Source organism: Suricata suricatta, chromosome 13, assembly GCF_006229205.1.
Source record: "Suricata suricatta isolate VVHF042 chromosome 13, meerkat_22Aug2017_6uvM2_HiC, whole genome shotgun sequence".
Classification (NCBI taxonomy): domain Eukaryota; kingdom Metazoa; phylum Chordata; class Mammalia; order Carnivora; family Herpestidae; genus Suricata; species Suricata suricatta.
Genome location: NC_043712.1, coordinates 51,803,406 through 51,825,228, shown reverse-complemented (window position 1 = coordinate 51,825,228; position 21,823 = coordinate 51,803,406). Strand labels below are relative to the sequence as shown.

Here is a 21,823-nt window from a genome sequence, read left to right as displayed (position 1 = left end):
GCCAGGTAGGAATAAGTATTGTAGTTAATTGTTTACACGCACATATAAAAAATTATTTGCAGTCACTAAAATATAACAAAATACACGTACCACTAAAATAACGATTGATCAGTCTGTGATGATTCAGTTCCTTAGAATTATCTTTTTGAAGATGGATTCTTACTCAATTGGTTGCTGTGAACATGTCCATTAATGGGAAATATAAGGTGATAAAATCTGGAGAAAGAGTTCAGTAAATAGCCACTTTCTATTTATACAGCTGTTGACATTCTGGGGCAAACTTTGTGCAACTGTTTTGAAAATGCTGCTCTATAGCATTCTACCAAGAACTCTCTAGTATGTACTTTTCTGACATTTCCTCCCCTGGTTGTCTTGTTCATTTTAGTGAGCTGAATTTGGTGTATCAGAGTTTTGCTGTTCGGCTAATTCCTTAAGTTCACGGCTATCCTCTGAGCTACTTATGTTCTCTTTGAGGAGGAAGTAATGTAGTAGGAGTGTTTTTCCCCCCCAGTCTTTCAACAGTGCACACATCTGTTTTGATAACTTTTGTGAGACTTTTGGAACAGGCCCATGGAAGCCACAGGAGCAGATGTGGTGTGGAGAACAAATGTGGCCTGGAAGTGTTTGGTTAGTTCTGCTGCTGAATTGGAGTTGGCGGCTCATAACCTGTGTTATGATAATATGTACCAAGGGGTTGAACAGGAGACATCCTTCTCTAAACTACCTTCTTCAAACAACAAACATTCACTTTTTAAAAGTGAAGTAGATTATCTAATTGGGCTGAACATGACTGAATGAGATCTAAATCATAAAATAATGAAATAGTTATGGTGAATATATAGTATTTATTGAAATAAAAATGTGTTGGCAGTATATTGCAGTAGGAAAGGGCATGAAAACCAGCCAGTAAATGATCAGATATGTACTCATTTTGTGTTACATAAAGAACTCTGTTGTTCACAGCGTTAAGGAACAGACAGAATAGTGTAGTGCTTGTGTTATAGGCAAACCTGTGTATGCTTAAATTGACTTATGGCGTATATGAATTTGTGTCCGTTTTTGTATTTTAACCTGAATCCTGTTAATATTTCTGTCCTTGCTTTGTTGATTATGTTAGGACTGGATACTAATGAGACAGTTTATGATTGTACTGGTTCTCTTAGGCGGTATTATTGGAAGAAAAGAAAATTTGTGAACAGCACATTGATGTACCTCTAGCACCCTCTGCTGGATATAAGAATTAATTCACCAGACTAGGAGATTTTAAAAAAATATTTAGTAGGAGGGCTTTAATTTAATTATGTCTATCAACAAAGGCCAGTCTTGGAAGTTTGTTTAAAGATTTGAAGTTTTTTTTCTGTCCTCACTGATGAAATGATACTATTAGTAATAACAGTTGATAGTGTTGTTTTCTTCTGGACATTCATTCAAAGCAGGAAGATATGAAAATAAAAGATGTGATCTCGGGCTTATTATTTCAGCCCATTTAGTTATGGTCTAGGTGGGAATAACAGAACCTCTCCTTGACTTTTGGAGTGAAAATCAGATGATTAATTAATTAATATGACATAGCATATATATGAGAAATGAAAAGAAGACTTGAATTGCTGATTCTTTTATCATAGAATCACTGAATATTCTATATTTCAATAAAATAAAAGACTTGTTTTGATAAGAGAAGCTTATGCATATGATATTTGGAATTTGAAAAAAAAAACTTTGTTAGACTGGTTTCTTCCCTCTGTCTTTATTAACTTTTTTTCATATTCTAATTTTTTATTCTCAGTGCCTAAGGGCTATTTTCTTGTGACTGGTTAGACTTCATCTGACTTATAGAATCTAAAGTGAGTATTTTGTAAGGTTTACATTAAAAAAAATTCTTTTAGGAGCACTTGAGTGGCTCAGGTGGTTAAGTCACCAATTTCTGTTCAGGTCATGATCACATGGTTCATGGGTTCGAGCCCTACATTGGACTCTGTGCTGACAACTCAGAGCCTGGTGCCTGCTTTTTATTCTGTGTCTCCCTCTCTCTGTTCCTCCCCTACTTGCACTCTGTCTCTATAAAACATTAAGAAAATTAAAGAAAAAAATTTAATTGGACCTACCTAGAGTAATGATCATTTTAATCTGGCTAAAAGAGGAATTTTTCTGCTATAGTAGATATCATGCTTTATACCTAAAACCAATGGGGGAATCCCTTGTTCTAAGGATCAAAGTCAGCATTTAGAGAGAACATTTTTCAGAAATTATGAATCACTTCTTTGACATTGTCTTTGGTTCTTACACTCAGGATTCTTTTTATTTTTTGTTGAGATACATTTCACATATTGTAACATTCATCCTTTTATTTATTTATTTTTTAAAATAAAGTTTCTTTTTAAAAATTTTTAAAGTGTTTTTATTTATTTTTGAGAGACAGAGAGAGACGGTGTGAGCGGGGGAGGGTCAGAGAGAGAGAGAGGGAGAGACACAGAATCTGAAGGCAGGCTCCAGGCTCTGAGCTAGCTGTCAGCACAGAGCCTGACCTGGGGCTCAAACCCATGAACCGTGAAATCATGGCCTGAGCCAAAGCCGGACGCTCAACCGACTGAGCCACCCAGGCACCTCACATTCATCCTTTTAAAGTATACAATTGGTTTGTAGTATATTCACAAGGTGGTGCAACCACTCTCTAATTCCAGAATGTTCTCACCACTTCATGTCTATTAGCAATCACTGCTCGTTCCTCCCTCCCTCCCTAGCTACTGGCAACCACATAACACAGTTTCTATCCCTATGGATTTGCCTGTCCTGGAAATTTCATATAAATGAAGTTACATAATACATGGTCTCTTTGTGTCTGGTTTCTTTCATTTAACATATATTTTCAAGGTTCCTATATGTTTGTTAATGCAACAAAAATTAATTTCCTATTTTTTTGGCTGAATAATATTCTTTTATAGGGATACATTATATTTTGTTTATCATTCATCAGTTGATGGACATTTGAATTGTTTCTATCTTTTGGCAGTTATGCTGATATGAACATTTGTGTACATGTTTTTGTCTGAACATGTTCAAAAATTTTTTTAATGTTTTTTTTTATTATTTCTGAGAGACAGAGAGAGACAACATGAGCAGGGGAGGGTCAGAGAGAGAGAGAGAGGGAGATACAGAATCTGAAGCAGGCTCCAGGCTCTGAGCTAGCTGTTAGCACACAGCCTGAGGCGGGGCTGGAACCCATGAACCATGAGATTATGACCTGAGCTGAAGCCAGATGCTTAACCGACGCCCCTGGCACCCCGTGTTTGAACATGTTTTTATTTCTCTGGGGTATATACCCAGAAATAGAAATACTGGATATTATGGTGACTCTGTTTAACTTTTTAAGAAACTGAGAAACCGTTTTCCATAGTGGTGGCACCAGTTTACATTCCCAATGGTAATTCAAGAGATTTCTAATGTTTCTACATCTTCACCAATGCTTGCTGTTTTCCACTTTTAACATTATAGCTAGTCTTGTGTGCCTGAGGATGTGTCCCTTTGTGGTTTGGATGTGTATTTCCCTGATGACTAAAAGTGTTGGCCATCATTTGATATACTTACTGTCCATTTTCATGTCTTTTTTTGAGAAATGTCTATTCAAGCCCTTTACTAATTTTTTAAAATTGTGTTTATCTTTTTATTGTGACAGTTCTTTGTATATTCTGCATACTAGACTCTAAACAGATACTTGATTTGTAAATATTTTCTGTCCTCTAGGTTGCCTTCCACTTTTTAATAGTATCCTTTGATGCTCAAAATTTAAAATGTTTATGAAGTCCAATTTATTTTTTTCTTTTGTTATTCATGCTTTTGATGTTGTATTTCAGAATCTGTTGCCAAATCTGAGATCTTGAATTCTATGTTTTCTTCTAAGAGTTTTATGATTTTAGCTCTTGTGTTTAGGCCATTGATCCTTTTGAACTTATTTTTGTTCAACTACCCCCTACGTTTATTCTTTTGAATATGTATATCCCATTGCCTCTGCACTGCTTAATGAAAAAAACGATTCTTTCTCATAGAATGGTTTTGGCCCTCTCGTGAAAAATCAGTTGGCCATTGATGCCTGGTGTTTTTATGGAACCCCAGTTCTTTTCTGTAGATCTATAGGACTGTCCTTAGGCCAGTTCCACATTGTTTCCATCACTGTAGTTTTGTAGTAGTTTTGAAATCAGGAAATGTGAGTCTTCCAACTTTGCTCTTCCTCTTCTAGATCATGTTAACTTTTCAAGAAGTGCTTTCGTAAAATTGTTTGGGTTTAATTCTGTGTCTTTCACCTTATGATGATGAAATTGCTTTTTCGTATAATAGCTAATAACACCCCATGGGATGAATGTTTGCTGTGAAACACGTTTTGAGACAGGGGGTAGTGAGTATGAAGAGAATATTTGCTTTGATATAGCTTAACATTTCGACAGTGTAGGTAAGAATTGATTGGTTTAAACTCCCAACTTCCCACTGACTTTTTTTTGCTGAGGAATGAATGGCTTAATTCATTTTAATGATCTTTTGTTGTCAAAATAGAGTTTTGTCTTGAAATAATGTTACCAGCACCATACTTCCCCACCATACTTCCTTTGCTTTTGTTGCTGTTTTAAAAACTTTTTCAGTGTGGAAAATTTCAGTCATACATGAAAGTTGGGAGAATACTAAAATGAACTTCATGTGCCTATCACTCAGCTTCAAGAATGATCAACTAATGGCCAATGAGCAACAAATCATTATTTCATGATTATCAACTTCCCCTCATAACCCCCAGTTTATTATTATTATTATTTTTAAAACTTTATTTATTTTGAGAGAGAGAGACAGACAGACAGACAGAGAATCCCAGCACTGTCAGCGTGGAGCCCAGCGTAGGGCTTGAATCCACAAACTGTGAGATCACGACCTGAGCCAAAACCAGGAGTTAGTCACTTAACTGGCTGAGCAACCCCGACACCCCACCTTCAGTTTATTATTTTAAAGCAAATCTAGACATTACATGATTTCATCCATGAACACTTTAGTATTTTAAGATATAGGAGTTAAAAATGCCAATTATTGAAAAATATAATTTTTAAAAAGTAATCTCTATGCCAAATGGGCTTGAACTCATGACCCTGAGAATCAAGAGTTGCATGCTCTACTGACTGAGCCAGCCAGGTGCCACAATACCAATTATTATTACACCCCAAAAAGTAGTAATAACTCTTTAGTTTTTTTTAGTTTATTTTTATTTGTTTTGAGAGAAAGAGAGAGCAAGCATGTACACCTACAAGTGAGGCAGGGGTAGAAAGGAAGGGAGAGAGAGAGAGAGAGAGAATCCCAAGCAGGCTCTGTACTGTCAGAGCCGAGGCTGACGTGGGGCCTTATCTCACGGACCATGAGATCATGACTGGAGCAGAAATCAGGAGTTGGACGTTTAACTGACTGACCCATCCAGTCGCCCTTCTTTAGTTTTATATTTCCTCATTTCCAGTTTTTTTGAATCTTGAATCTTGAGTTGTCAGAGTAAGTTAGAAATATATACCAGTTTCATGTTTTAGTAGAATGACTCCTATTTCAAAATACTCTAGCAGTATAGGATATAAATGTCAGACTTTACCCTTAAAGATACTGTACTCTACTAACTTAAAAAAATCATTTTATTGTTTTGGATTTAAATTATCTTTAAGCCCGAAAGATCACATTTGGACTTACTGCTTTGTCTGCCCTCTGGAAAAAAAGTCTTTTCTAGTAACTCATTAAGAAATATTATTGATAGAATTGCAAAATATAAGTAAAGCACATAAGTCAGTGTAAAAAAAAATTCACATTTGTGAAACAGAGTGATTGAATCTTGAAGCAGAATTGCTTCTTGACTAGGAAGGCTGTGAGTAGCAAGAGGTACTACGTGGCCACTAGAGAGGAAGGGATATTTGTGTTTTTGCTTTACTTTATAACGACATCACAGGAATATGCTTTATCAAAGAAAGGTGTAGTCATTTCCTACATATTCACAGACTACTTGATTTGTTTGTGAAGTATCCAGTTTTTATTTATGCTCCTTCCTGTGTGATTCATTACATTACTGTCTCTGAAAAAAAAAAAAAAAAAGGAAAGGTTAGGAGGAAAGAGGAAACATCAAATTAATCAAGTTGGGGTTTTAAAAAACTTCAGCTTAGACTAAATGATAAAGGAAATATAACTAATAGAAACTTATTTCTTATCCAGATTTTATTTGAAAAGGAAATCAAATTAGTAATGTCTTCCTCCATCACTACTGAGCCAACTTTATTTGACAGACAAGAGTGTAGGCATGGCTTTTCTTTGCTACTGTTATCCTGAGACATCTGGAGCCCTCCTTGCCCCCAACAGGCTTTTGGTCATGGCCAGTGACTTCTCTGGGGCCAGGAATCCAGTGCTTCCCAGGGTTGCATTTTCTCAACAAAAATCACATTAAAAAATCTCTTGACTTCTGGTCAGAAGTTGACCCCTGTCTGAAAATGGATAAATTGGACTTCACCATTATAAAAGCTTTTGCTTTTTCAAAAGTTTATTTTAAAAGTTTATTTTTGAGAGAGAGGGAGAGAATGAGAATGAGTGGGGGGGGGCGGACAGAGAGGGAGACAGAGAATTTCAAGTAGTCTGTGTGCTGACAGCCCAACTCCGGGCTCCAACTCATGAACTGCGAGATCGTGACCTGAGCTGAAGTGAAGACTTAGTTGGTTGCCTAACTGACTGAGCCACCCAGGCGCCCCAAAAACTTTTACTTTGTGAAAGACACTGTTAACAGAACAAAAAAACAAGCTGTAGACTTGGAGTAAATGTTTTGCAAATCACATATCCAGTAAATGACTCATATCCAGATTGTATAATGAATTCTCAAAACTCAGTAATAAGAAAAACAACCTAGTTATAAAATGGGGAAAAGATCTGAGCAGATATTTCCCCAAAGAAGGTATACAGGTGGTAAATAAATATGTGAGAAGATGCTCAATGTCATCAGTCATTAGGGAAATGCAAATTGAACCTGAAATGGAATACCATTGTGTGCCTATTGGAATGTCTTAAATTCTCCTCCACTCAAAAAATGAAAAAACAAAAATTGACTATGCCAAGTGTTGTTGAGGATGTATAAAATTATAAACAATTTGGAAAAGTTTGGTAGTTTCATAAAACATTAAATACACACCTACCATATGACACTGTCATTCTTCCCTTCACTGTTTACCCCAAGAAATGAAACTACATGCCCATACATAGGTGTGCACGCAAAGGCTCATGGTCTCCTTTGTAATCGCCTATACTGGAAACAACTCAAATGTACCTAAACTGGTGAACAGATGAGTCAGTTGTGGCGTATCAACACAGTGGAACACTTTAACAATAAAAAGGAATAAACTATTGCTTAAATGCAACCACATGGTGAAGCTCAAAATACTTACACTGGGAGAAAGAAGTGAGGCAATATGGAGTACATGCTGTGTGACTCCATCTCTATGAAATTCTGGAAAATACCAAGTGAGTGATAGTGACAGAAGCAGATGAGTGATTACTTGGGGTGGGGGCGGGATGGTAAGGGCTGTGTGAAGCTACCAAGAGACAGAAGGAAACTTATAGGGGTCATGGAAATATTTCTTATCTTGATTATGGCAGTGATTTCATGGGTGTGGACATACACTTATCAAATTACACACTTTGAATACATGTATAGATTAGTAAAAAAGGAGAAAAAAGCAAGGTCTGGATTATTCTTCCTGAGCATGATTTTTAAAATTTTTTTAAACATTTATTCATTTTTGAGAGATGGAGAGAGACAGCGTGAGTGGAGGAGGGGCAGAGAGAGAGAGAGAGGCAGCATCTGAAGCAGGCTCCAGTCTCTGAGCTGTCAGCACAGAGCCCGACGCAGGGCTTGAATCCACAAACTGCAAGAGCATGACCTGAGCCAAAGTCGGGCACTTAACTGACTGAGCCACCCAGGTGTCCTCCGAGGATGATTTTAACATGGTAAACATGTTTAACAATTGTTAACAATTTAACAGTTTTTACCATGTCTTTTACAATCTTGGAAAAGCAGAAAAAACGAGTCTACAGTAATCTAAAGTATGATTTATGTTCGCTTAAAAAAAGTTTTTAATTTTGATTCCAGTATAGTTTCAGGTGTACAGTATTACGATTCTGTAATTTTACACATTGCTCGGTATCATCATGATGAGTGTCCTCTTATTCCCCTTCACCTATTTCACCCATTCCTCCCTCCCCTCTGTAACCAACCATCTGTTTACCCTCTGTAGTCTGTCTGTGTTTTGGTTTGTCTCTCTTGTTTTCCCTTTGCCCATTTGTTTTGTTTCTTCAATTCCACACTTGAGTGAAATCATATGGTATTTGTCTTTTCTAAGTGATTTATTTTGCTTAGCATTGGAGCTCCATCCATGTTGTTGCAAAGATCCATGTCCCCATTAAAAACCAATTTCTGTGAGTTTAAACTTTGAATTTGTTTTCAGGCAACTACTTTAAGAGTGAGGAAATTAGAAGAAAATATTGAAGCAGAGAGAGCAGCACATTTGGAATCAAAATTTAATTCTGAAATTATTCAGGTAAAGCATAAACAAAATTTTTTTTGTATGGATTTTATTAAGCTGGGAAGAGCGGGCTTCTGTTCAGAGAACTAAGGTGTGTGTTTAGAATGGGTAGCATGTTGTTAAGATGCTCATTCTATTTGTATCAGGATGGAGTTGAGGGTGGTTTTTACTGTAGGAGAGGAGGGTTTGACACTACAGCCCACAGGCCACATCTCACCCCCGGCATGTTCGAGGGAGGTTTTGTCTTGTCTGTGGGGCTTCTGTGCTGCAGTGCCACGGGGTTGGTTGTGGCAGAGACCTTATGACTTGCAAAGTCCAACTTATTTACCACCTGGCCTATTACAGATTTACTGATCAGAGTATTCTTTTTATCAACAGCCATGGGATGAATTTCTTTTTGAAAACATATTTTAAAAAATATGCACCTTCATTTATTGTGTGTATTTCCTGTGCATGTTGCTTATCACTGTATTAAGAGGTGAAGGTGGGGCACCTGGTGGCTCAGTCGGTTGAGAGTATGACTTTGACACTGGTCATGATCTCATGGTTTGAGAATTTGAGCCTGGCGTCAGACTCCCGGCTCTCAGCGCAGAGCTTTGGGTTCTCTGTCTGCCTCTCTCTCTGTCCCTCCCCTAGTCATTCCCAACCCCCACCCCCAAGTAAATAAACATTAAAAAAAGAAAAGGAGCTGAAGGTATAAAGGTGAAGGAACTCCTTTTGGAACTTACATTCTATTACCAGAAATACTGTGTATTTAATCAATCCATCTACATCTATACAGATAAACAGATAGATGTGTGGATAGAAATATGAAATACTAAAATACCTTGGGGCATTTAATAAAGACTAAATGTGAGAGGAGAATTAATTGAAGGCATCCTAAGGGAAGGTGTCCTTGACATCTTAGAACGAGAAGGCATTTCTAAGAGAAGTGAAGGCATTCTAACCAGGGGTTGGCAAACTACTGTACACGGACCAAGTCTGGCCCATAAACCTGTGTTGTGTATAAATCAAGTTTCACATAAAGTTCCAGAAATCTAAGTTCCTTAATTTAATGTTCTTAAAGTTGGCTCAGCACCCGGAGTGGGGCTTGAACTCACAACCCTGAGATCAAGAGTTGCATGCTCTACTGACTGAACCAGGTGCCCCTAAGTTCCTTAATTTAATGTGGATTTTTTTTAAGGCTTAGATTTTTCCCTTACATTAAATTTTAATTAATAAAACTTGCCAAGTTTTACTTTACTATTGAAACAGGTCTTATTATAGGGTGTAACTAAGCTCATGAGAAGTTTATAATAAATTATTATTTTTTACTTTTATCTTTAATGAAATGCCCTTTTTGCCTGCAAAATTCTCAGGCCCATGTATTTGAGTGTTTGTATTTTAAGCAAACTTGTACAAGTTAAAGTTTTTTTTAATGATTAAATCATCCAAGATGGCATCAATAAGAAATAAGGCTAAAGTTTTAAATTATGAAAGAAGTATAATTCAAAATGAAATTTTTCATTGTAGTTATAATTTATACCTGAGGATATATAGTTAATAGCTATAAAAATAAAAATAATTACATTTATATTTTTACTTATATAAATTAATATTTCATATTTGACTTAGTGTTATGACTGAAAAAAACCTAATGTTTCTATTTGAACCATACATCTATAAATATTGACAAGTATTTTCAATGAAGTACATCTAGTAAAACTCAATTTCAGATTAGTTTAAAAGCAAATGAGACTACTAAATAGTTGTAATTAATCACCATTTTATCATAAACTATAGTTTAGTTTGTTTAAATGCTATGTCATAAAAACGAAAAAGTAGAGTCAGAGAGTTGACCCAATTATTAATTTGAAAAATACTTCTCTGTCAGTTGGGTTGATTTATCATTTGTGATTGAGTGTACTTATTTTCTGAAAGGAGATAGCAATGCAGATAGAAGGAAATGTCCAGATGTATTATGTAAGATGCAAGATGTACTTGCAAACATTGAATTTAGATAAAATAGCAAACAAAAATAAAGTTTAGGGGCACCCGGGTGGCTCAGTTACTTAAGTCTCCAGCTTTGGCTCAGGTCATGGTCTTGTGGTTTGTAAGTTCAAGCCCCATGTTTGGCTCTGTGCTGACAGCTCGGAGCCTGGAGCTTCCTTCATTCTGTGTCTCCCTCTCTGACCCTCCGCTGCTCATGCTCTGTCTCTCTCTTTCTCCCTCTCTCTCTCTCTTTCTCAAAAATAAACATTAGAAATTTTTTTTAAAAAAGGAAAAGAAAGTTTAAAAGAACAAATCTGAAAATTTGCCAAGTTGTATCTCCATATCTATTCTATTTCCTTTCGTTAGTTTATGTGGACTTTGCTTTTTTGATAAATGTTAACACTCACAGAGAACCACATAGAGAACCTCCTTTTCTAAAGTTTTTTTTGTTGTGTTTTGTTTTGTTTGAGAGAGAGGGCACAAGTGAGCGAGGGGCAGAGAGAGAGCGAAGCAGGGCTCACCTGATAGCGGGGCTTGAACTCATGAACTGGGAGATCATGAAGGAGTGAAGTCAGATGCTTACCTACTGAGCGACACAGGTGCCCCTTAAAAGTTGTTTCACAGCTTTTTTTTTTATAGCTGCATATTCTTCTTTTATGGAAACATGCGGCTTTGCTTCTCCCTTCTACTATCGGTGTTGATATGGAATCCAGTTTTTAAAGTGTTTTATTGTGTAAAGTTTCAAGTGTATGCAGAAGTAGAATGGTAAAACGAGCTTCCTGTGTAGCCATCACTCAAGATTTTCCTCAGGCCAGTTATGTTTTTTATTGATTGCCCTCATCTACTCCCAACACTATATCATTTTCAGGCACATTCCAGATATCCTATACTTACAAATATTTTAGTCAAATAGTGTTATTTGGTAATAAAAGTTTTACTTGTCTACAGTAAGAAATCTCTAGGAATAAAACTTTCTTTGGATTCTAAAGATATTAATGTAACAATGTTTCTCATAAGAGGGGAAGAATTCTTCCCTTTTATTTTCAAAAAACCACTTATTTTATTGTGTTGTATAAAAAGTTTTGAACGTGGATTATAGGTTGAAATTAGGCACTTTGGTTAGGTGTTTCCATAGCACAGTTAAGTCTTCTTCCACTCTTCCTTCCATTAAACAAGCTCAGAAAGGGAGTACCCTGTCTTTTGTTGATTTTCCTTTTTAAACCAAAACATAAAGGAAGAAGTTCCACTACTGATAAATTACGCTGTTCAATTGGACTGACTTTAGTGTTTCCTTCCTTGCTTTCACAACTTCTCTGTCCTTTGGTAGTTACGGATTCGAGACCTTGAAGGAGCTTTGCAGGTAGAAAAGGCCAGCCAAGCAGAAGCTGTTGCTGACTTGGAAATGATCAAGAATGAATTCAAAGAAGTAGAAAGTGCCTATGAGCGAGAAAAGCATAACGCACAAGAGAGCTTTGCGAAATTAAATTTGTAAGTGTTTAACTGTAAAATTCTTCAAATTAATATAAAGGGTTTATGAAACCACGTAAGTATGAATGTGTAGTATTTTAGATAGAGCTCTCATTGATGCCAGTGCTCGATTGGGGATTTCAAAGACTTAATAAAACAGAACTATACTTCTCTGCTTTTTTGGCTTTTGAAGTATCATGGCTGTTCCAAGTAGTCTCAGAAATGCAGTTTTTACCCTAGAAAGTAAATATGTTAATGTACTTTGTATTTACTGATGTAATACAGTATCTTTAAAGACCTTGGTTTCTAGGCCACCTAAAAAGGTCTATATGGAGATGGATAATGTTTGAGATTTTCTCAAACTACAGAAATAATAGTGGTAGGACTAATACCACTCTTGGTGGCCAGCATGCATTGTGGCTCACTTGAATCTAGCATTGCATGATTTTATTTAATTTATATAACATTCCATGAGGTAGCTTTTCTTTTTATCCCTGTTTTACAGATGTAGAACTTGAGGCTTAATAAGTATGGGAAAACACAACTAGTAAGTAGCAGAGTCAGGATCTTTTTGATTCCTACTGATTTTAACTTTTTTCCATTCAAAAGCCTTTCACCTGGAATGTTCTGTAGGATGCTTTAATAAGTTCATAATTCTTTAATATGTTTTAAAAAATTGGTAGTAGATGTTTTAAACCATTTCTCTCCATAGGGTGAAATGCATACCACCATTGGTATGTGACATAATAGTTTGGTACTGTAAAGTAATGTATTTATTTTTAATATTAGTTTATATATGACAGATCATGATTTTCCACTTGCAGCAACAACATGAAGATTCCTCTTAAAATACTTCATTTAACATAAGTAATGAGTTAAAGAAAGCATTCTTAAATAGTAGTAATTATTACAGGTAGGGCAAAATCATAAAGATGGTACTTGAAAGACTGACTTAAAAGACATGTTGAAAAAATTTAAATTTCTTTAGCTGAGATTACATTTATTAGTAATGCTTATGATATTTTAAACCAGTAATTCTGAACTGAATGTTTTTGCTTCCTCTGGGATAACTTAGATGAGCTTCTGTGAATATTATTCTAAGGACTTATCCTCCTGTATTTCCTTTGAACCATTGCTTGAATCTGCACATTTATATATAAATATATTTGAAGGGCCTTTATATAGAATATAGTGCAGGCTTCTTAACTACTGCTTTGGGATAGTAATTAGAACCTGCAAGTGAAACTGTAACAAGTCAGACTATACTCCCAACAATTAAAGCTTTCAACAATTAAATAATAGGCTTCTTTGGGGGAACTAGTGCGCTTCCAGCCTTGGGAGGTTCAAAACAGAAGGTAGAAGGTTCTTTGTCATGGATATCGAAGAAGAGAATCCTGCAAAAGTTGGACTAGTGGAATTTTAAAGGACCTGCTAACAATGAAGCTCCAATATCTATATTTTTAAAGTAAACTCCACCTGCAGTGTGGAGCTCAAACTCAGGACCCTAAATCAAGAATAGCATGGCCCACCAACTAACTGAGCCAGCCAGGTGCCTCACACTCCAGGATTTTAACCTATGTGCTTTTCTAATCAGACCCCAAGGCAATTTTTTTCCTTAGGGTTTGTTGTGCTATTATTTGTGTTTTGGTGCTTGAAAAATATTGCTCAAATTTTGTATTCCAATAAGCATTAATGAACAATTCTAAATATTAGTTACATATTCCAACTAAGCACCAGCTAACAATTTTCTGTACTTTAACATAATATCCCTTATCTGTTCTTCATCCCTACATAACTGTGCTATAATAATAAACAGTGAACACTGAATACTAATTACAGCCCACTACTCCTTTCTGTGACTCTGTTCCTGGGACTTCTCTTCCCCACCGCATCTTCCTTTTCTTTGTATGTAACATGGCAGCCTCTTCTGTTCCACTGCTCTGTGGTATTGGCGGGAATGATATGACATGAGGAATGATTGGTTAAGCTATTTCATTTTCTATTTGTACTTCTGAATTTTCTTCAGAATCTTCTTTAAAAAATACTTTAAAATGTTCTAGAGTCACGAACTCTCACATATTAATTTTTCAAAGTAGCTCTAAGTTTGGGATCATGTATTCCAAAAGGAAACTTGATAGATTTTAGGTCTTTAAGGTAAATGATACCTTTTATTTACAACTTTGAGAGCAGGGAGTTTGGGGTAGGACATTGTTTTTCCCGTTGGATAGAACTGATTTAACAACTGGTAATAAAGATTTTGTAGAAAAAATGTGTCTGAACTTTGCCAGTGGGGAAGGTTTTTAAGCTTCTTTTTTTTCCTGGGTAGGCATAGGTCAGGAGAAAGGTGTGTGTGTATTTCAGATTTATGATTTTGGTCAAGTGTTTCATAACTGTGAACATTCCTGCATGAAATTATCTTAGATGGAATATATATGTGTTTATGTATAATTTACATATATATTTTAAAGTAACAGGCTACTTAAAAATATATTATGTATATAATTTTAGATAGAATATATCCCTATTCTGTATTTCTTTAATCAAATTTTCTTAGCTATAAATTTCTTTTGCACCTAAAAGTTGTAGTATGAAAGTAAAGCTTTTTAATAATCTTTTCATTTTAGAATCTTTTGTATGCCAGGTGTTTATTAGCAGTGGTAACTGATTGTCCAGCAGTGATAGGGGGAAGGAGATCATGGTAATTTTACATCTAGTTTAAAATTAAATTAAAAATTTAATGTTTATTTATTTTAGGCTGAGAGAGATAGGGAGAGAGAGAGGGAGAGGCAGGGGCAGAAACAGAGGGAAAGAGAGGATCTGAAGCAGACTCTATACTGACAGCACACAGTGCAAATCGAGGCTCAGACTCATGAACCATGAGATCAGACCCGAGCTGAAGTTGGATGCTTAACTGACAGAGCCACCCAGGTGCCCCTAAAATTAAAATTCAAACAACACTGTTCAGGAAGAAATGGACAAATTCCTAGAAATATATAAACTACCAAAACTGAAACAGGAAGAAATAGAAAATTTGAAAACCAGTAAAGAAGTTTAATTAGTAATAAAAAATCTCCCAAAAAACAAGAATCCAGGGCTAGATGGCTTTCCAGGGGGAATTCTACCAAACATATAAAGAAGAATTAACACCTATTCTTTTGAAGCTCTTCCAAAAAATAGAAATGGAAGGGAAACTTCCAAACTCATTCTGCGAGGCCAGCATTACCTTGATTCCAAAAAGGAAAACTATAGACCAGTTTCTCTGATGAACAGGGATGCAAAAATTCTCAACAAGATACTAGCCAACCAGATCCAACAATACATTAAAAGAATTATTCACCACAATCAAGTGGGATTTATACCTTGGATGCAGGGCTGATTCAATATCTGCAAATCAAGCAGTGTGATACATCACATTAATGAAAAAAAGGACAAGAACCACATGATCCTGTCAATAAATGCTGAGAAAGCATTTGCCAAAATACAACATCCTTTCTTGATAAAAACTTCAAGAAAGTAGGGATAGAAGGATCATACCTCAAGATCATAAAAGCCATATACGAAAGACCCAAAGCTAATATCATCCCCAGTGGGGAAAAACTGAGAGCTTTCCTCCTAAGGTCAGGAATGTGACAGGGATGTCCACTCTTGCCACTGTTATTCAACATAGTATTGGAAGTCCTAGCCTCAGCAATCAGACAACACAAAGAAATTAAAGGTATCCAAATCGCCAAGGAGGAGGTCAAACTTGTCTTCGCAGATGACATGATACTGTATATGGAAGACTCACAAGATTCCACCAAAAACCTGCTAGAACTGGTCCATGAACTCAGCAGAGTTGCAGGATATGAAATCAATGCACAGAAATTGGTTGCATTTCTATACACCAATAGTGAAGCAGCAGAAAGAGAAATCAAGGAATCGATCCCATTTACAATTGCACCAAAACCCATAAAATACCTAGGAATAAACCTAACTAAAAAGGTGAAAAATCTATACACTGAAAACTATAGAAAGCTTATGAGAGAAATTGAAGAAGACACACAAAAAATGAAAAAACATTCCATGCTCATGGATTGGAAGAACAAGTCTTGTTAAAATGTCGATATTACCCAAAGCAATTTACATATTCAGTGCAATCCCATCAAAATAACACCAGCATTCTTCACAGAGCTAGAACAAACAATCCTAAAATTTGTATGGAATAGAAAACGCCCCGAATAGCCAAAGCAATCCTGAAAAAATAATCCAAAGCTGGAGACATCACAATTCCAGACTTCAAGATGGATTACAAAGCTGTAATCAAGACAGTATGGTATTGGCACAAAAACAGACACACAGATCAATGGAACAGAATAGAGAACCCAGAAATGGATCCTCAAACATATGGCCAAGTAATCTTTGACAAAGCAGGAAAGAATATCCAATGGAAAAAAGACAGTCTCTTGAGCAAATAGTGCTGGGAAAACTGGACAGTGACATGAAAGACCTAAATGTAAGACAGCAGGCCATCAAAACCCTAAAGGGGAAAGCAGGCAAAAGCCTCTTTGACCTTGGCTGCAGCAACTTCTTACTCAACATGTTTCTGAAGGCAAGGGAAACAAAGGCAAAAATGAACTATTGGGACCTCATCAAGATAAAAAGCTTCTGCATGACAAAGGAAACAAAACTAAGCAAAACTAAGAGGCAACCTAAGGAATGGGAGAAGGTATTTGCAAATGACATATCAGATACAGGGTTAGTATCCAAAATCTATAGAGAACTTATCAAACTCAACACCCCAAAAACAAATAATCCAGTGAAGAAATGGGCAAAAGATATGAATAGACGCTTTTCCAAAGACATCCAGATGGCTAACAGACACATGAAAAAATGCTCAACAGCACTCATCATCAGGGAAATACAAGTCAAAACCACAAAGAGATACCACCTCACACCAGTCAAAATGGCTAAAATTAACAACTCAGACAAAGACAGATGTTGGTGAGGATGTGGAGAAAGAGGAACCCTTTTGGACTGCTGGAGGGAATGCAAACTGCTGCAGCCAGTCTGAAAAACAGTGAAGCTTCCTCAAAAAGTTAAAAATAGAACTACCCTTAGACTCAGCAATTGCACTGCTAGGTATTTATCCAAAGGATACAGGAGTGCTATTTCCGAGGGCACATATACCCCAATGTTTATAGCAGTGCTATCGATAGTAGCCAAAGTATGGAAAGAGCCCAAATGTCCATTGACAGATGAATGGATAATGAACATGTGGTGTATACATACAATGGAGGATTACTCAGAAATCAAACATAATGAAATCTTGCCATTTGCAACAATGTGGATGAGATGAAAGGATATTATGCTAAGTGAAATTAGCCAGAGAAAGACAAATATCATATGACTTCATTCATACGTGGAATTTAAGATACAAAATGGATGAACATAAGGGAAGTGAAGCAACAATATGTAAAAACAGGGAGGGGGACAAAACATAAGAGACTCTTAAATATAGAGAACAAACTGAGAGTTGCTAGAGGAGTTGTGGGTGGAGGGATGGGGAAGGGGCAGGGAGGACACTTGCTGGGATGAGCACTGGGTGTTATATGTAGGGGATGAATCACTGGGCTCTACTCTTGAAATCATTATTGCACTGTATGCTAACTAACTTGGATGTAAATTTAAAAAAATTAACAAAAAAAACCTGTTCAAAGATATGATACTAGATGTACTTAATCTCAGTTTATCTATTTCATTGCCCTCAATAATTAGGAACTTCTTTATTTTTCTAAATGTAACACCCAAAAGTATAAAAATAACAAAAATATTAAAATTTATTAGCAGTGTTATTATTTACAATGTAGATAAAAGTCCAAAGATGATTATTTGTTAAAACAGCCTGTGGTAAAGTTCTTAGCTGAGCTCTTTTATTTATTTCTTTTAGATTTTAAAAAATGTTTATTTATTTTGAGAGAGAGAGTAGGAACAGCAAGGAACAGAGAGAGGGAGAGAGAAAATCCCCACCAGGCTCTGGGCTATCAGCATAGAGGCTGAGGTGAGGCTTGATCTCATAAACTGTGAGATCATGACCTGAGTCAAAAAAAGAGTCAGAAGCCTAACTGAGTGAGCCACCCCAGCACCCCTTAGATGAGCTCTTTAAAAAAAAAAATAGACTGGGAATATTAGGAAAGAAGGCATCTTAACTACAAATTTCCTACCTCTCCCTTTTCTTTCTTGCTTAAATCCTCCACCTGCCAAGTCCTAGTCCTTCTTTGAAATTCAAAGAGATGGGGCTCCCTTCATTCCAACCCCCGCGTCCCCCCTCCCCCTTAACTCTTTGCCCGTGGTGGGGTTTTTCAGGAAGTGCAGGAACTGACGACTTCTTGGCTTGTGCATTACATGGCTGACAGTAGGAGTGCCCCCCATTTCAGTGGACTTAGTTTGAGCTTGAACTCAGCCCCAAATGACAGAAGCTCTTAATTTTATATTTGCTGAGTAACAATAACTTTTAATTAAAATTGTGACTTTATCATCAAATTAGCTGGTACCTAGTCTGAAAAGTAAAACAGTACTGCAAGGTCAGCAGTTCCATGCCCCTTGCTCTCTACTACCAGTTTCTAGTCCTTTGAAGCAACTTTTATTTCTTATTGCTGTTTCTTCTGATATAACTTCATATTTCTGAATAACATGCATATCCGGTCATGTTTTCAATTCCACCTTTACACATTATCTGTCGGCCCCCACTTATCTCCATTGTACCCTTCTCCCACACAGCACACTTATTCCTTCCCTCCTTTCATCCTTTCTGTGGGCTTATATTTTGGGGTATTTTTTTCTGTAACTTTTTTTTATAACTCATCTTTATTTCTCTTCATAGCACATTTTATTATATTCTTTATTGTTTATGGTCTTTCCTCTTAATGGGGACAGGAACTTTGTTTTGTTCATTGCTATCTACCAGTGCTTAGAATAGTGCCTGGCACTTAAGAGCTGCTAAGTAAAGATTTGCTCAATTATCAAATGAAGGAATAATTAGTAATTGCCTCATTATAAATTGGATTAGTTTATATGCACCAATTACTGAACTACTCTTAAATTACTCTCTAACAGGACTGAAAATCTCTCATTATGGTCCTATATCTCAGCAATTCTCTTGTTTTAAGTTTCTTGTAGGAGACATCCATCTTGGGCTCTTCTCTCCACTTTCTCCATTCTGAACAAATTGTTTTTTAGGCTCCCTGTCACTGTTATTCCATTCTCCAGAATAGATAACATACTAGGTCACATACTAGGCCTCAGCAAGTACAAAAAGATTGAAATCATACCATTGCATATTTTCTAACCACAACTCTATGAAACTTGAAGTCAACCACAAAAAAAATTCTGGAAAGACCACAAATACATGGAAGTCAAACAACATCCAACTAAAGGGGGAATAGGTCAACCAGGAATTTAAAGAAGATTAAGAAAATACATGGAAACAAATGTAAATGAAAACAAAATGGTCCAAAATCTTTGGGATGCAACAGAAGTGGTCCTAACAGGGAAGTATATCGCAATACAGGTCTGCCTCAAAAAGCCAGAAAAATCTCAGATAAACAACCTAACCTTACACCTAAAGGGCTGGAAAAAGAACAACAAATGAAGCCTAAGGCTAGCAGCAGAAGGGAAATAATTAAGATGGAGCAGACAGAAATGATATAGAAATGAAAAGAAAAACCCCAGTAGAACAGATCGATGAAGCCAGGAGCTGGATCTTTGAAAAAAATTAATACAATTGATAACCCCTGGACAAACTTATCAAAAAGAAAAGAGAAAGGACCCAAATAAATAAATCACAAATGAGAAAAAAGAAATAACAGCACCACAGAAATACAAACAATTATGAAAGAATATTATGGAAAATTTTATGCCAACAAATTGGACAATTTTGAAGAAATAAATAAGTTTCTAGAAACATACAAACCACCAAAACTGAAACAGGAAGAAATAGAAAAGTTGAACAGACTGATAATGAGCAAAAAAATTGAATCAGTAATCAAAAATCTTCTAATAAGCAAAAGTCCAGGGCCATAAGGCTCCACAGAGGAATTCTGCCAAACATTTATTTATTTATTCATTTATTCATTCATTCATTCATTCATTTATTTTTAAGAGTTTATTTTGACAGAGAGAGAGAGGGAAAGAGAGGTTGGAGGAAGGGCAGAGAGAGCGAATCCCAAGCAGTCTCCTTACTGTCAGTGTGGAGCCTGACATGGGGCTTGATCTCATGAACCATGAGATCATGACCTGAGGCAAAGTCAGGAGTTAGTTTTGCAGCCATCTGAGCCATGCAGGTGCCTGTCTATCAAACATTCTTTATTTATTTAATAAGTTTATCTGTTTTGAGAGAGAGAGAGAGAGAGAGAGAGAGAGAGAGAGAGAGAGAGGAGACCACATGCACAAGCAGGGGAGGGGCAGAGAGAGAAGGAGAGACAGAATCCCAAGAGGCTGTGTGTACCAACAGTGCACAACCTGACACAGGCCTCAGGCTCACACTGAGAGATCATGACGTGAGCCGAGAGCAAGAGTTGGATGCTTAACTGACTGCGCCACACAGGTGCCCCTTTACCAAACATTTAAAGAAGACAATATTTATTCTTCTCAAACTATTCCAAAAACTAAAAATTGAAGGAAAGCTTCCAAACTCATTCTATGAGGTCAGCATTACTCTGATTCCAAAATCAGACAAATACTCTACTAAAAAAAGAGAACTGTAGGCCAATATCAGTGATGAATATGGGCATAAAGATTCTCAACAAAATACTAGCGAATTGAATCAAACAGTACCTTAAAAATCATTTGCCACAATCAAGTGGGATTTATTCCTGGGCTGCAGGGATGGTTCAATATTTGCAAATCAATCATCATGATATACCACATTAATAAAAGAGAAGAGTGAGAGAGCGTGAGTGGGAGAGGGGCAGAGAGAGAGGGAGACAGAATTCAAAGCAGGCTCTAGGCTCTGAGCTGTCAACAGCACCTGAGCCGAAATTGGACGCTTATCTAACTGAGCTGCCCAGGCGCCCCAACCCTCAAAAAGCAGGTTTTGAGGGAATATACCTCAACATAATAAAGGCCATATGTGGAATACCCACAGTTAATATCATTCTCAATGGGGAAAAAACAGAGAGCTTTCCCTCTATGGTTAAGAACGAGATAGGGATGCCCACTTTCACCAGTTATTTAACATAGTACTGGAAGCCCTGGCCTCAGCAATCAGAAAACAAAAAAGAAATAAAAGTCATCCAAATGGGCAAGGAAAAAGTTAAACTTGCACTGTTTTCAGACAACATAACACTCTAGGTAGAAAACCAAAAGACTCCACCAAAAAATTGCTAGAACTGATCCACAAATTAAGTAAAGTTGCAGGATACAGTATCAACAACACATAGATATCTGTTGCATTTCTATACTTCAATAATGGAATAGCAGAAAGAGAAATAGAGAAATTGATTCCATTTACAATTGCACCAAAAACTGTAAGATACTTAGGATTAAACCTAACTGAAGAGATAAAAGATTTATGCTCTAAAACCTATAAAGCACTGATGAAAGAAATTGAAGATAACACAAAGAAATGGAAAAACATTCCATGTTCATGGATTGGAAGAACCAATATTGTTACAATGTCTATACTACTCAAAGCAATCTATACATTTAATGCAATCCCTATAAAAATACCACTAGCACTTATCACAGAGCTAGAATAAACAATCCTAAAATTTGGATATAACTACACAGATTGAATAGCCAAACAGCCTTTAAAAAGAAAAGCAAAGCTGGAAGCATCAATT

At 36.4% G+C, this 21,823-nt stretch overlaps 1 protein-coding gene across 1 annotated transcript in view; it reads left to right on the top strand.

Moving 5' to 3' along the window:
- The window catches only part of CCDC171 (coiled-coil domain containing 171), a 287,055-nt gene that overhangs the window by 53,420 nt on the left and 211,812 nt on the right, over positions 1-21,823 (top strand). Inside the window, exons 9-10 of the mRNA XM_029919663.1 lie at positions 8,490-8,582; positions 11,866-12,026. Of these exons, the coding sequence (XP_029775523.1) occupies positions 8,490-8,582; positions 11,866-12,026 (254 nt within the window). The remainder of the gene's footprint in view (positions 1-8,489; positions 8,583-11,865; positions 12,027-21,823) is intronic.